This window comes from Schistocerca americana, chromosome 5 (assembly GCF_021461395.2).
Source record: "Schistocerca americana isolate TAMUIC-IGC-003095 chromosome 5, iqSchAmer2.1, whole genome shotgun sequence".
Lineage (NCBI taxonomy): Eukaryota > Metazoa > Arthropoda > Insecta > Orthoptera > Acrididae > Schistocerca > Schistocerca americana.
The window spans coordinates 562,115,071-562,132,123 of record NC_060123.1 but is presented as its reverse complement, the minus strand read 5'-3'; the positions used below and the strand labels follow the sequence as shown (position 1 = coordinate 562,132,123).

At 43.8% G+C, this 17,053-nt stretch overlaps 1 protein-coding gene across 1 annotated transcript in view; it reads left to right on the top strand.

Moving 5' to 3' along the window:
* The window catches only part of LOC124616200 (flavin-containing monooxygenase FMO GS-OX5), a 145,565-nt gene that overhangs the window by 52,199 nt on the left and 76,313 nt on the right, over positions 1–17,053 (top strand). Inside the window, exon 2 of the mRNA XM_047144500.1 lies at positions 10,641–10,779. Within this exon, the coding sequence (XP_047000456.1) occupies positions 10,641–10,779 (139 nt within the window). The remainder of the gene's footprint in view (positions 1–10,640; positions 10,780–17,053) is intronic.

The window sequence follows — 17,053 nt, the reverse complement described above, 5'->3', positions numbered from 1 at the left end:
TGCTGAAACTGCTCCCAGAATCGTGCACATGTCTCGATATCGCCCGAAAAAGGCTCAAGCTTGTCCGGCGGAAGTTTTACTGAAGCTGTGGGAACACTCATTGTTATAGATTGTACCGGCGGATTGTCGGGAATTTTTATGTCTACTACCGATTTCGCAACCTGTTTCTCTGTTTCGTGAGACAATCGAGAAATTGTGAGTTTCGCGGTGTCCATATAATCTTCGCATTTAAGAACATCTTCTTCGTATTCGTCATCGTCTAACAACTCGTGAATGTCCTCATCTAATATAACGAGGCGGTTCAGAACGCTTCCCAGTCTGTCATTGTAATATTTATAATCCGCGATTTCCGATGAGTCTGACAACCTTGCAACTTCCGCTACGAGTCGCGTAATGTTTGCTCTCTCTCTCATACGTTTTCTCTTTAGAGAGTGTAACTGTGCTTCTAGTTTGTGGTCTGGCATGTCCATTCCGTCTGATTACTCCAAGGTTTAAAGCAGTGTCGGCTAGCGGTCAGCTAGTCCTAGTAGGGCGTCATCTTTGGATCGCTAGTCGAAGTAGTTCAATTGATGGTCGCTAGATGGCAGCACTAGTCGTAAACAATCTACAGGTGTAGCGTAGGATCTGATAATTCGTTAAAGCTGTAATCGAACAGCTACAATAGCAGTACACAGGGGCAATAATGTAATCAGTTGCCTTTACAAATGGCACTACAAAACATGTTGCGTCATCACTCAATTGAACTTAGCTGTGTATGCAGGCGGCTGTCGTCGAAGAGCTTGTTGCCTGGTGTGACAAATCGCTGCAGTAAGACCCCTCGTAGTATTGCCGCGTGACGTGCGTCCAGAATTCGTGTTTCACAACAGCAATCGTGGAAATTGTCTCGGGCAAAGTCTGTCTCCCGGGTTTCGGCACCAAAATTTTTATGTCGTGAATCACAGTAGAGCAGCGATTAGCAGTCGTAACAACACTTTATTACATAGTCACAGAACATACAATACAACAAGTCAAAGATACATTTTCCTAAGAGTAAACAAACAGTCTCTCACTTGCCCGAAGTACATCACTCTGTGACACCTGCCTCTGGCATGGATGTGTGTGATATCCTTAGGTTAGTTAGGTTTAAGTAGTTCTAAGTCTAGTGGACTGATGACCTCAGAAGTTAAGTCCCATAGTGCTCAGAGCCATTTTGTGAATTTACTATAAACAATAAACAATGTGTCGTGAGGTGGGAGCAGCCTCGGAATAAAATTTCTTCTAGCCTTCTTCTCCTGTCAAGCGACATAACCTTATTACTCTCTGTGTATGAGATGTTACTGCTTGTGTCGGTGCTTTGTTTGTTTTATGATTGTTACTGCCTGTTGTGTTGTTTGTGGCTTTGTTACGGCATGTAGTATCATGTGTTGTTGGTTTTGGACCTTAACTGTTGATCCCTTCTGAGTCATGTACACTTGGTTTCTTCCAAGGTTTCGGTATCTGTGGTCGTGTTTGTGTCCTCCAATGTGGTTTTTTGTGTTGTTTGTGCTTGTTTACGCCTCCTTCGATACGGATTTTGGCGCTTGTATTCTTTGTGCAGTGTGTGATGCAATACCGGGTACGCTGTGTATTGTGTTCCAATCATCGGGATCGCGTATTATTCTGGAACATTTATTTCAGTAATTCCCTAGGGCATTTTTGTTCCGTTATTACGTTTTCGTAATGATTCGGCCAATACCCGATCGCATTGAATCGCCGCTTCCGGGATACAGGGAGGCGATCCTATCAAGGATACAGTCTTCCTCGCGGATTACCAACGAGGGCTGGTGAGCCGACCTGTCTGGATGTAGTTTTTAGACGGTTTCCCATGTCCCGAAACGCAAACAGTTAGAAAACGTTCGCACCGTTTAACACAGATTTACTCAAGACACAGACAAAGGGTACACATATTCCGTCCATTGGGTGTGGTTGAGTCAAGAAGGGCATCTGGTTACCAATTACATAGGTTACCATAACATTACCTCATCCCATAAAATAATGCCCTACTCATAGAAACGCGAAGAAAAGCAAGAAGAGGATTTCGTCGTAATGAGTTGTCGTAACAGTCGCTAAGCACTAGCCGTTAGGTAACAGGCTATCACTGTGCCGAACGGAAGGTCTAAAAGGGCGAGGTCATTCTCATCGGTATCCGATGCGGCGCGTCATATGAAAAACAAGGCCATTTGGATGACTACTGCAGCGGTCGAGGACTTTACACTGCACTCAAGAGTCAGAACGATAAGCGTAACACGTGATGGCTGTCGCGTGAGATAAAAAAAACAGCTTAGGTCTATTTTAACAGTTGATGGTCTTATCGCGACATCTACACTGAATTACGCCTACATGCCTAATACCAGCTTAACATGTAAATACCAGGTGTTCGAGGAAAGTTTCGTCGTCAGTACTAGATCGCAAAGAGAGGACGTGCTTGACCATAGATCCTGATCCCCAGACTGTGTATCATTTTCGAGTTCAATCCCACCCTCTTCCATCTTCCGCACGTTAGCGATCCAGTGGAGCGGTATTGTAATGAGCGGTTCTACGGAAGTTCCATAGGCCAACTGAATGATAATGAAATAGCGCAAATTTATTTCAAAACCCATCGGAGAAGGTAAGCGCGATTCTTTATGTGCATTGTGGCAAATTTGTTAGTACATATAGGGAGTGGTAATTGTGAAGTGTGAACTACATGATGGAGTTGCAAGCAGTTATTAAACTTTTTGTCCGAAACTTTTTCTTCATTATTTAGTTTATTTATTGCTTCATTTAGAATAGCACAACACATCCTTTACAGTACGAAAATGGTTCAAATGGCTCTTAGCGCTATGGGACTTAATAACTGAGGTCATCAGTCCCCTAGAACTTAGAACTACTTAAACCTAACTAACTTAAGGACATCACATACATCCATGCCCGAGGAAGGATTCGAACCTGCGACCGTAGCAGTCGCGCGGTTTCTGACTGAAGCGCCTAGAACCGCTCGGCCACCACGACCGGCAAACAGTACCAGTTACAGGCTTTTTCATTCAAATATCTGCCTACACACACAATGCTAGTTAACAATCTTTCCTAAAACGTCCATTTACACTACTGGCCATTAAAATTGCTACACCAAGAAGAAATGCAGATGATAAACGGGTTTCATTGGACAAATATGTTATACTAGAACTGACATGTGATTACATTTTCACGCAATTTGGGTGCATAGATCCTGAGAAATCAGTACCCAGAACAACCACCTCTGGCCGTAATAACGGCCTTGATACACCTGGGCATTGAGTCAAACACAGCTTGGATGGCCTGTACAGATACAGCTGCCCATGCAGCTTCAACACGATACCACAGTTCATCAAGAGTAGTGTGACTGGCGTATTGTGACGAGCCAGTTGCTCGGCCATCATGACCAGATGTTTTCAATTGGTGAGAGATCTGGAGAATGTGCTGGCCAGGGCAGCAGCCGAGCATTTTCTGTATCCAGGTACGCCCGTACAGGACCTTCAACATGCGGTCGTGCATTATCCTGCTGAAATGTAGGGTTTCACAGGGATCGAATGAAAGGTAGAGCCATGGATCGTAACACATCTGAAATATAACGTCCACTGTTCAAAGTGCCGTCAATGCGAACAAGAGGTGACCGAGACGTGTAACCAATGGCACCCCATATACCATCACGCAGGGTGATATGCCAGTATGGCGATGACGAATACACGCTTCCAACGTGCGTTCACCGCGATGTCGCCAAACACGGCTGCGACCATCATGATGCTGTAAACAGAACCTAGATTCATCCGAAAAAATGACGTTTTGTCATTCGTGCACCCAGGTTCGTCGTTGAGTACACCATCGCAGGCGGTCCTGTCTGTGATGCAGCGTCAAGGCTAACCGCAGCCATGGTCTCCGAGCTGATAGTCCATGCTGCTGGAAACGTTGTCGAACTGTTCGTGCAGATGGTTGTTGTCTTGCAAACGTCCCCATCTTTTGACTCAGGGATCAAGACGTGGGTGCACGATCCGTTACAGCCATGCGGATAAGATGCCTGTCATCTCGACTGCTAGTGATACGAGGCCGTTGGGATCCAGCACGGTGTTCCGTATTACCCTCCAGAACCCACCGATTCATATTCTGCTAACAGTCATTGGATCTCGAGCAACGCGAGCAGCAATGTCGTGACACGATAAACCGCAATCGCGATAGGCTACAATCGGACCTTTATCAAAGTCGGAAATGTGATGGTACGCATTTCTCCTCCTTACACGAGGCATCGCAGCAACGTTTCGCCAGGCAACGCCGGTCAACTGCTGTTTGTGTATGAGAAATCGGTTGGAAACTTTCCTCATGTCAGCACGTTGTAGGTGTCGCCAGCGGCGCCAACCTTGTGTGAATGCTCTGAAAAGCTAATTATTTGCACATCACAGCATCTTCTTCCTGTCAGTTAAATTTCGCGTCTGTAGCACGTCATCTTCGTGGTGCAACAATTTTAATGGCCAGTAGTGTACAATATCCAACTTTAGAGTGGAGCTTAGAATTACCAACACAGATTTTTTTTAAAAGGTGCCAAGACAGGACTGGCAATGGATATACATCAATATATTTATTCGAAGATAGATTCATATGCTGTCAATACATTAAATAACTCTCTTGATAAACGTATTCGAGTGATAAACCAAAAGAACTGTAAATATAATGATAGTCATTACAGATGTATCTTCAAAATTTATAAAAATATATTTACCACAGGTACAGCCAAGAATTCGGCACGTGAGCAGTGCCCTGGCTCACGTGCCATAGCTCTGTCTCTAGGCTGCATTTCCCCCCACAACCACACCATGCTGCCTGAGCGTGAAGAGGAGGAAACTGCGAATGCACCACATTTAAGTGGCAATGTAGTCCCAATGCATACGACTTGATTTCATATTTCATTTCTCTCGACAAAGTAGGTCACAATCAAAACAAATTTTCAGTATGTATTTTATTATTTCGTTTGCGCCCTGAATTTTCATTTGGTACAGACTATCGGCATACGGACAGATGTAGTCAATTTCACAGATTTTTTCACTCAGGTTTCCACGTAATTGCGACTTATTTAGTTTTATAATCTAAAAAAGCTTTCCACACACATGTGTCGAGAAATATTTTATCGTGTTTGTAACCTCATTACGGAACCGTGTTACTCTTCAATGGAGAACAAGGTAGGCCTCATGGACAGTGTTAACACAAAAGAATTTTGTCTTTTGTACGGGAATTACACTGCAGATCAATAAGTTTCATCTGCAGATGGAAACAGCAAACGGTCTCGAAAACAGATGTGCAGAGCCCTCAAAATGTTTAGAAAACTATCCTTGTAATTCTTTCAGGGTCACACTGAACTTTTCAGACCTGGCATTTTTTTTAACACCAGTGAGCTGAAGGTAGTTGACGCTGTTTTTTGTTAGAATTTGTCCCTTTCAAATTCGATTTTGTTTTTAAATGCATCTCTATCAAATAAGAATATATTTTGTTACTCACCTTGTAATGTCTCACTGTGAGCAGTGGGCAGTAACGTTCATTTAAAAAGCGACGTCAGAAATCCATTCAGGATGTTCAAATTTTCGTCCCTGCCGTATTTTTCTTTCATAAATTCAACAATAGTGGGTTTTATATCGGAACGCGTTCCAGACGTGTGTCTTGGCTTTAAAAATGTATTTTGTAATAATAAAGTCTCCATCCTCTTCAGTTCCACCGAAAACTGTTGCCATTCACTAAGGAATAACGCGCGCGATAATTTACTGTTCGTACCACCAATTCAACACGTGATCGATGCCTGGAAATTTAGCAAGTGTTTCTTGATGGACAGAACAATGAATCCTGTCTATCGATCATTTTGCATATTCATCGTCAACTAAATTTTTAATTTCTTTCTGCAAAGTGTGTTTCTTGATGCACATAGCAGTGAATCGCGTCTGTCGAACATCGTAATTGCCCTTTCGTCGTCAACTAAATCCTTAATTTATTTCTGCATGGTGTTGTAACGTCGTTCTACAGCAAATTTGCGGCACCGTCGATTATGCAACTGTTTATTGCATAACAGATATTGAGAATTTTTATCTTTCTTTTCTGTTATTCCCATTCATTTTTAAAAAAATTGTGAAAGTAAATCGCTAGACTTAATCTTTTCGAGCAAAGAGCCACTAGACCTGAAGGCTCCTTTTATACCACGAACAAATAGCGAAGGGCAAACAACAGTGACACGAAGATTCTGCCGAACTGAAGAAAATCGTAATGACCGACAAAAAGCTTCACCGCAATGATAATGAAACGTCACAGTGACCGAGCATTTCCGAGAAGCGCCTAGCAAAACAGAGAGAGGCCGAGACTCATTCCTCGTGTGACCCGCACATCATGCTTGCACGCAGTTTGGCAAGCCTTTGATGACCCTGGTTTAGCACAACTTTTTAGTGCTTTAAGTTGCAGTCTCAAATAATTCCTCATTACACGTTTTTATAATTGAACATAAATAAAATAATATCTTTGTTGTTTGTTTAATCGTAAATAAAAACAAAATCTTTGTGAGCTGTAAGGAATGTCACTGGATCGTATAGTATATTTATTTTGAACATATCGAGAAGTACACACATCAAAAAAAGTTTTGCATTACATCGGTTCCGAGAGTTCCGGAACATGTACAGAAAATGGGAATAGAGATCAACATAAACATCATTTCCGCCCTTTTTATTGCTCATGGAAACCACACATTGTATGTTGTACCACCATACAGTGAGACCTTCAGAGATGGTGGTCCAGATTTCTGTACACACCGGTACCTCTAATATCGAGTACCACGTCCTCTTGCATCGACGCCTGCCTGTGTTCGTCGTGGCATACTATCCACAAGTTGATCAAGGCACTGCTGATTCAGATTGTCCCACTCCTCAACGGCGATTCGGCGTAGATCCCTCAAAGTGGCTGGTGGGTCATTCGTCCATAAAGAGCCCTTTTCAATGTATCCCAGGCATGTTCGATAGGGTTCATGTCTGGAGAACATGCTGGCTGAAGTGTTGGCAGAAGAGCCAACACTGTGTTGCTAGAGGAGGCCGAAATGCACGCGTTTAATTACACGCTGACTGGCGCGAGGTCTGGAACAGTTAAGGGAATTAATAGTAGCAAATAAAGTACGTAGTTGATATAATACTTAACTTTAATCCACAATTGGTGTACATCGCTCTTGACGGTACACATTATAATCTCAATATCAAATGCTATGACGCCTTGCTAGGTCGTAGCAAATGACGTAGCTGAAGGCTATGCTAACTATCGTCTCGGCAAATGAGAGCGTAGTTTGTCAGTGAACCATCTCTGGCTAAGCCGGCTGTACAACTGGGCCGAGTGCTAGTAAGTCTCTCTAGACCTGCCGTGTGGCGGCGCTCGGTCTGCAATCACTGACAGTGGCGACACGCGGGTCCGACGTATACTAACGGACCGCGGCCGATTTAAAGGCTACCACCTAGCAAGTGTGGTGTCTGGCTGTGACACCACACTGGCCTTTCTAGTCGAGCGATGTCGTTATCCTGAAGGAAGTCGCTCACAAAATGTGCACGATGGGGGCGCGGATTGTCTTCCATGAAGGCGAATACCTCGCCAATAAGCTGCCGATATGGTTGCACTATCGGTATCGCACAGCCGTTACGGCGCCTTCCATGACTACTAGCGGCATACGTCGACCCCACATAATGCCACCCCAAAACAGCATGGGACCTCCACCTAGCTGCACTAGCTGGACAGTTTGTCTAAGGCGTTCAGCCTGACTGGGTTGCCTCCAAACACGTCTCCGACGATTGTCTGGTTGAAAGCATATGCGACACTCATCGGTGAAGAGAACGTGACGCCAATCCTGAGCGGTCCATTCGGCATGTTGTTGGGTCCATCTGTACCGCGCTGCACGGTGTCATGGTTGCTAAGATGGACCTCGCCATGGACGTCGGGAGTAAAGTTGCGCATCATGCACCCTATTGCGTATAGTTTGAGTCGTAACACGACGTCCTGTGGCTGCACGAAAAGCATTATTCAACATGGTGGCGTTGCTGTCACGATTCCTCCAAGTCTTAATCCTTAGGTAGCGGTCATCCAATGCAGTAGTAGCCCTTGGGCGGCCTGAACGATGCATGTCATCGACAGTTCCTTTCTTTTATATCTCCTCCATGTCCGAATAACATAGCTTTGGTTCATTCAGAGACGCCTGGACACTTCCCTTGTTGAGAGCCCTTCCTGGGACAAAATAACAACGCGGACGCTATCGAACCGCGGTATTGATTTTTCGGAGGTTGTAGAAATGTTCTTTTGGTAGTCTACTTTCGCTTCGTCATTTGAAAGTAGCAAGCCTATAGAGTACATTTGTATAGATAGGTGTGGTGTTCTGTCAAACACGTCAGGCACACAGATACGTCTCTTGATGGAGCAGCTAGTGCAATTGTAGTGTCACAGAATAAACAGAAACAATGGGACAATAGAATAAAGAAACAATTGCATCACGAGTGTGAAATTACTAACGGTAATAATAATCATAATAATAATTGTAATAATAATAATAATAATAATAATAATTGACTGCGGATAGCAGCGCCGCATACATTATATATATTATTTTCTTTATGTTTACTACTGTTAGTTTTATTATGTGTACTATTATAATTATTATTACTATTACTATTACTTCCGCACGTATGATGCAATTGTTTCTATATTTTTCTGTACTTATTGTATATTCTGCAAAACTACAAATGTACTCTATAGATTTACTACTTTCACAGAAACAATGCGAAAGCAGACTGCCAAGAGAACATTGCTGTAAACTCCAAACAGTTGTTTTACATGCCAGGAAAATGTCCCATATAACATTTTCACACATAGTACCGGACCCTTTGTTCAATCAAACTGCAGGCTGTCGACGTACAACGTTTGGTCCAAATCTGAGTCTGACATCTGGATGTGTGGGTGTCGGTGACATTTTTATTTGTCTGGATGTGGAATAAAGAAAACATGAGCTATTGGAGTGGCACGAACCCTCGGACTTCATGATCAGTCCCACCGTAAAGAAGGTGTGACTGGTGTGCGATATCCAAAACTGACGCTAATGTCCCATGGCTTTCGAAGAGAACGATTGGGCAGTTCCGGTCACTTCTGAGCGTTGTGCCCAGGTGAATGACGAGTTTTTTTCCTTCCTGCATTTGAAGAAATGGATATGGGGGATGTCTGGTTCCAATAAGACGGCGTCAAAGCTCACACGGCACGAACGTCAATGACTCTTCTTGCGCGAACACTTTCCCGACTGTCTCATCTCTTCGAGGGGCGACCTTCAGTGGCCAGCACGCTCGCCATATTTAACCTCATGCGACTTTTTCTTATGGGGCTGTTTTGAATCCGTGTGTACCAATCCCGCATGGATCCTCGGCCAGCTGCGGAACAATATTCATGCTGCTATTACCAAAACACACAGCGACATACTGGATGAAGTGGACTGAAACTTCTGATTTCGATTCTCCAAATGGACTGAGCAGAACGGAGCCCACGTTCAAGCTATCGCCTTCAAAACCTGGTGAATTAAAACTTGAAACGAACCTTTAAATAAAGAAAAAATTATTTCGCCGTCTCCAATATTTTTGTTTTATAATTTTTTTTAAAAAAATAAGGAAGTTCCTGCGCCACACCCTGTATCACGTGGTCATTTCTGCTCATTTCGAAATTGCATAATATGAGTCTCTGTGAAAATAAGAGTAAAACTTTGTTGTGAACTAGTCGTCCAGCTGTCATCTGAGCTCTTTCTGATAAAACTGAGTTTGAGCTCTTTTTAAAGTCAGTCTTAAATTGTTTGTGTAGGCTAAGAATAGAACTAGACCCAGTAATGACCCTTATGTTACAACACACCATACATCACCCAGTTCTGACTTGGGTTGTACTTCTTAGGTGAAGTTTGCCAATGTGACTGCTACCTATCATGTAGGAACACGCAAGTGAAATGCCATTTATGGTAAAACGTTTTAGTTAGTTAAGTACACTTTTGCAGTCTACACATTCTGTACTTTCATTATCAAATCATTTGAAACAAAAGTTTACTTAGATAATGCCTTCTTTATCCTAGTTTGAAAATATTGCTTGGTAAGCAAAAATTTGCGGATCGCTTCGTATAGAAATAACTTGCACTGTTTGTGGGAATATCAGGAAAATATTGATAGTTCACTTAGACAATTGTATAGCACTCGAAGCACACTATCATAAAAGGACTTTTAAAAAATTACTGATATTTTGCCACATTTTGCGAAATATTTTTTGTTGAACCTTGTCCTGTAAGATATCATGGTACAGGAAACGTATTTTTTTTTGTTTCACAAATATATTGAGTGAAGTGGACCTTTCGTGATGAAACGTCACAGTGTGGTTTTTTGTAGTCGTTATCGTTTGATTACTATGTAGAAGAAAACTTTCTATTTTTAAAATATCATTGTAGTATACATGCACATCAGTTTTGTTAATGTAAGTCTATACAAAAAGAAAAATGAGAAAAAAGAATGTATGCCAAGTTATATATCACTTGTGATTGAAATATTTTTGTTACTCTAAAATTCACTTTCAATTTCATGAGAACATTTTTTCAGGACAAATCTTCCGAAAGAGGTCATGGGATTCCCAGATTTTCCTATTCCACACAGAGAAGAATCTTACCTACCAGCAAAGGACATTCTCCAGTTCTTAAACGATTATGCTGATCATTTTGGCCTGAGGAAGCACATAAAAGTACGTATAATTTGTCACTGTTTTAGTACTGCTTACTGGAAGCAAGGACTTCTTCGTTAACTGTGGGTATTAATGGTGATGTAAAGAACCAGAATCCGGTATTCAATCGCTGTTTGAATATTTTAAAACAAAAGCTCCGCTAAATAGCTGTATAAGTTTGCACAAACTATTCGAGGGAATCGTGGGTATAGTAACATGAAAATGATATTTCAGAATACATCTTGATGTTGCCTTCTTTTGTTTGTATGATCATTCGAATCTTATCGTTAGCTGTCTACGTAAGATGGACTACTTTGTGCGTTGTGAATAGCCAAAGGAATGTTCGACCTCAACAACTGAATTACGTAGTTCATTCACCGTACTATACTTCAAATACTTCCGTCATGAAGTGTGGCAAGGGGAATACTACATAGCCAATTTTTAGAACAAGATGTGTCCTATACATGGCGATTCAGCTACGTTGTTCGCTTCAAATATTTCCGTCTGGAATCATATAAGACAAAGGAAGTCAAGAATTCAGCCCTGGCACGAGTGCCACAGCACTCAGCCTCGCTGCACATTTGCCCCACCGCCACGCCACGCTGTCTGAGCGCGTGGAGGGGTAAGAGGGGAAACCGCGAACGCGGCACACAGTTTAAACGGCAGTGCAGTCGCACTGTGTGCAACTTGGTTTTACATTTCACGTATCTGAACAACACAGATGACAAACAAAACACATTTGCAGTATTATTTAATAAATTATTAATAATTTAACAATTATTAATAATTTAATAATTATTAATTTAATAATTATTTAACAACAATGAAGACATAATTGTTATCTGGCACAAACTGTTGTCACAAGGACAACCACAGACAATATCACAAATTTTCCCACTCAGGTTGCCGGCCGCGGTGGTCTCGCGGTTCTAGGCGCGCAGTCCGGAACCGTGCGACTGCTACGGTCGCAGGTTCGAATCCTGCCTCGGGCATGGATGTGTGTGATGTCCTTAGGTTAGTTAGGTTTAAGTAGTTCTAAGTTCTAGGGGACTGATGACCACAGCTGTTAAGTCCCATAGTGCTCAGAGCCATTTGAACCCACTCAGGTTGGCAAGCTATTGCGGCTTCTTTAATATGTAATCAAAAAGGGTCTTTGACACAAATACGTCGATCGAAAAATTGTCGCACTTTTGACACCTCATAATGGAGATATGGAAACTGTACCTAAGTAAAAGCCATGTATACGTCCTGGACAGTTTTAACGTAAGAGGATTTGTCATCAAAACGGTGATTACCCAGCATTTCGGTCTGTTACATCTGCATGCTCACAGAAGCACTTTCAACTGAAACAGACAACGCTCTCGGAAACAGCTCTAAAACAGATATAAGACAGGAAGAGTCCTCAAGACGTTTAGGAATCTATCCTTGTAATTCTTTCAAGGTCACAACCTCGCGTTTTCTATGAAGACAGTGGGCTTAGGGAAATGGACTGTTTTTGTCAGAATGTGTCCCTGCTACAACGCGATTTTCTTTTTAAATGCATTCCGAATGTCGAATTGTAGGCAGTCTGCAGTGATGTCCACTTAAAATGCGAGATATGGACACAGGTATTCAAAATTTCGTTCCTGCACTCCGTTTCCTTTCATAAATTAAACAACGGCGAGTCTTGAATCGAAAAATAGTTCCAGTCATACCCCTAGACAAAGCAACGTACTTTGCAGTAATCTATAAAGTCTCCATGTTCTTCATTCAATTTCTTCGAAAACTGTTAGCAGCTGACACTGGAATAATGTGTGCGACTTCAGACATTTTGCTGTTCGTACCACCAGTTTGTTCATGTGCAGCATGGCCTCAAATTTAGCAAAAATGTACAAATTATGAATCCCGTCTGACGATCGTTGTACTGTCTTGCTCTTTCGTTGCCAACTAAATCTTTAAATTATATTTGCAAAGTTCTGTAGCACCGTTTCACAGCAAACATACAGTGCCCATCGCTTATGCGACCGTCTAATTTATACAGAGAATTCTCATTCCTCTCTCATGTCATTCCGAAAAGCCTTTGACGTTATATCGCTAGACTGCCTCTTTTTGTGTGTACAACCAACTTCCTTTACACCATGAACAAATAGTGAAGTGGAATCAGCGCTGACGCCACGACTCTGCCGAACTGAAGAGAGTTATGCCGACAGAGAAATCCACATCACAATACTACCGAAATGTCACGCTGCTCCGAGTACTTTCGGGAAGTAACGAGCAAAGCCGCGGTAGACCGAGCCTTTGCCAGCATACGGTCCGCGTGAAGTTTGGCATGCCATGACCGGCCATTGTTGAAGATATCGTAAAGGTATTTTCACCCAGATGAATAGCGAAAAAGTCCTCACTCAACGTTGTATAGATTCTTTCTGTAGTTGTGTTGATATCGGTATCAACTTTGCTTTTTCAGGTGACACTACAGTAATGGAAACGAGCGTTTGGCGTCATTGGCCGGGAGGCCCCTTGCGGGGCGGGACCGGCCACCTTGGTGCGGGTCTTATTACATTCGATGCCACATTGGGCGACCTGCGCGCCGGATGGGAATGAAATGATGAAGACAGCGCAACACCAAGTCCCTGAGCGGAGAAAAACGCGACCCAGCCGGGAATCGAACCCGGGCCCGTAGGACGGCAATCAGTCACGCTGACCACTTTTTTTTTAAAATAATTTGTTGAAAAAACTAAAAGTACATATATATTCACTATGCAAGAGTTCTTCAAGGTACCATTTAAACATATACAAATGACTGTTAGTTAAAAAAAAACATTAAATACAACAAAATATAACATATTCTGTCTTCTTCCTTTTTTTTTTAAATTTGTTTTTTTGGTCGATGCATGTGAACGTGGATAAGGGTGTTGCATCATGTGACAGGTAGGCATGGTACACCCCAACTTTGAGGGGCGTCAAGGAAGACGCTGCGGAGATAACCGGCAAAAGTTTGTCGGTAAGATGGTTTTCGGGTGAGGGTGCTATGAGCGGTCACAACTTTGCACCAGAAGTCAAGGACTGTATGCGGACCACTCTGAAAGAGGTATTCTAAAGCCTGTCCTCGAAACCAGATTAGGTTATGGTGCTTAGCAAGAGGGTAGTGAAATGTCTGGGGCAACAACAGGAAATCCGGGGTTACCGTCGTTGGCGGGGCACTGAGGTAAAAGCCCACGATTCGTTGGATGAGGAGCCATACGTTTTGTTTCAGGGGGCACGTAAGACGGTGCTCGTCGGTGTCTTCGAGCTGACAGTCAGGGCAGGGTGGGGAGGTGGCCAGTCCTATGCGATAAAGTCGACTATTAGTCGGGAATTGTCCATAGACTAAAATATACCAGAATGCAGACACAGACGACGGTAAAAAGGGTGCATGCACACACCCCCAAACCGTTCGCCAGTTAATGTCAGGGTGCTGTAGCACCATGGGGCCGCAAGGGTTGGACAGCATAAACAAACGATAATAATCTTTTGTACGGGGAGGACGGATGACCGGAAGATCAGCTCGAACGTAGCTGAGTTCTACGAAACAATTGGTGACGTGGTACAATAATGGAGAAATAGGTGCCACATTGATCGGTGGATCGAGCGAAGCTGGTCGGAGGATATCTAAGAGACTGCGTGTTAAGGAGGGGACCGGCCCCTGCCAGTGCCGCGACAGAGTGTGGACAGAGTGCAGAAGATCGTGCCCGCACCTTGACGAGTCCGAGGCCACCTTTTGCAGGAGGCAGTGTCAGAGTGTTGTAGCGGACTTTGAAAAGTGCCCCTGCTGACACGAAATATCCAAAGGCTGATTGGATGCGGCGGCCAAGGAGTAACGGCATTGGGAGGATCTGGGCGACGTGTACCAGTTTAGGGGCGACATACATGTTGACATAGGACACACGTTGGAGTTGGTTTAAGTTACGGTGCACTTGACCGCGGACATGGCGCCGAATCGACTGCAAAAGCCGCCGGTAAGCCAGGGCCACTGTGCGGTGTGTGGAGCTCGTAAATTCGATACCCAAGTAACGAAGGGTGGTACTGACTGGGAGTGGTGTCGGCATCATAGCCGGGAGGCCGCGCCAAATGTGCATCATAGTCGATTTACGGACATTGAGAATGCTACCAGAAAGACGTCCATTCTGGTGGATCCATTGGATGGCGTCATTGAGTTCCGTGGAAGAGCAGGTGAGAAAGAGGAGATCGTCCGCATAAGCCCTACAGTGAAAGGTGTAGTCACGCAAAGTGAGACCCTGCAGTCTAGAGGTAAGACCAGTGATGAGGGATGCAATGGCGTATAGTAAAGTAGACATAGGGCATCCTTGACGCACAGAGCGGCGTATAGGAATCGGTCCTACAAGCCTCCCATTGACTTGTACCATCGAGACCGCGGGAACTAGTAACCGACGAATGGCATCGACAAAAAGTAATTGGGACCCCATACGTGTCGCCACCATAAGGAGGAATGGGTGTCGAAAGCGATCAAAGGCACTCGTGAAATCGACGGATACCAGTGCTGCACGAAGGCGACAAACCGACGCCAGTGCTATGAGGTCACGGCATTCTCCTAGGGGTGTTTGTAAGGTGGCCCCAAGATCACGTGCAGTCTGCTCAGGTGAAAGGACCGTAGGTAAGACAGTGCGTATGCGCGCTGCTAAGAGGCGTGCATAGATTTTATACTCTGCATCCAGTAGTGTAAGGAGGCGATATGCAGAGACATGAGACCCTCCCTTCGACTTAGGCACGGGTAGAAGAGTTCCAGTGACGAATTCAGGTGGAATTGGGAAGGACGGAGTAAAGAGTTCCTGAATCACTATTCAGCTATCAGGGCGGATGTTACAGTAATGGCTGCTGTTAGTATCGTAAACGTAAAACAAACGAATTCAACGGCGTGTAACTCTTCATAATACGAGTCCTAGTTTCGGAGTAATTACAATATCTATAACTTATCTGTTTTGAGCATGAAACCATTTTGTTGTCTTCTGCAGAAGGTCGTGATTTCATACCCAAATAAGGAAACATATCATGTCGAGTGAGAAGGGGACAGTGTTACACCGTGTTGATGCCAGGATAAAAGGTGCACAGAAAATGTAGCTTTCATTCGGCCTGTGTCGTACACTTGAGCCAAGTACTGCTCAATTTCAAAAAAATATGAGATTTTCACAAACAAAGAGATACTACACACGCTATCCTTTATGGAGAACACAAAAAGAACGCGGAGAAAATAGTTGACTTGTGCTCACAAAGATATACTGACAGACGGTTTGCAACAAGAATAGCAATTCTATGAATTTGCAAAAATTGTTATTGGAAGAACAGTGGAATACTACGCAGAGGGTGGGGACTACCCTCGCAACGAGCGGAGCGAACGTAATACACTCTCCCCGCTAACCAATTATCCGAATGGGACGGGAATCCGTAGACGTGATGTGCATGTATAGCCAAACATATGATTAAAATTTCAGAAAAATTGGGTGATTCTTTCAAGAGAAAGAGCTTCACAAATTAAACAAGTCAATAACGCGTTGGCCTACCTCTGGGCATTATGCAAGCAGTTATTCGGCTTGACATTGATTGATAGACTTGTTGAATGTCCACCTATAGTATATCGTGCCAAATTGTGTGCAATTGCAGCGTTAGATTGTCAAAATTCCGAGCTGGTTGGGGGGCCCTGCCTATAATGCACCAAACGTTTTGAATTTGGAAGATATCCAGCGACCTTGATGGCCAAGGTAATGTTTGGCAAGCACGAAAACAAGCAGTAGAAACTCTCGCCGTGTGCGGTCGGACGTTATCTTGCTGAAATGTAAGCACAGGATTGCTTGCCATGAAAGGCAACAGAACGGGGCATAGAATACCGTCGACGTCCCGTTGTGCTGTAAGGGTGCCGCGTGTGACAACCAAAGGGGTCCTGCTATGAAATGAAATGGTACCCTGGACCATCACTCGGGGCTGTCGGACCATATGGCGGGCGACAGAGGGATTGCAAGGCCACAACTGTCTGGGAGGTCCCTAAATACGTCTTCGCCGGTCATCGGAGCTCAGTTCGAAGTGGGATTAGTCGAAGACAATTCTGCTGCAGTCAATGAGATTCAAGGCCGAATGTGCCCGACGTCACTGCAAAGCGGTCGATGGTAGTCGGCTTAAGGGGCGCCATGAGCTCAGCCCCCTTTCTGTGAGCCACCTATTAATGGTCCTTGTGGTAACTGAAGCACCAATTGCACATTGGATCGACGATAAAAACGAACCCTGGACTCCGAGTGGCCCTCTGATGATTGCTTGGCCCACACATTCT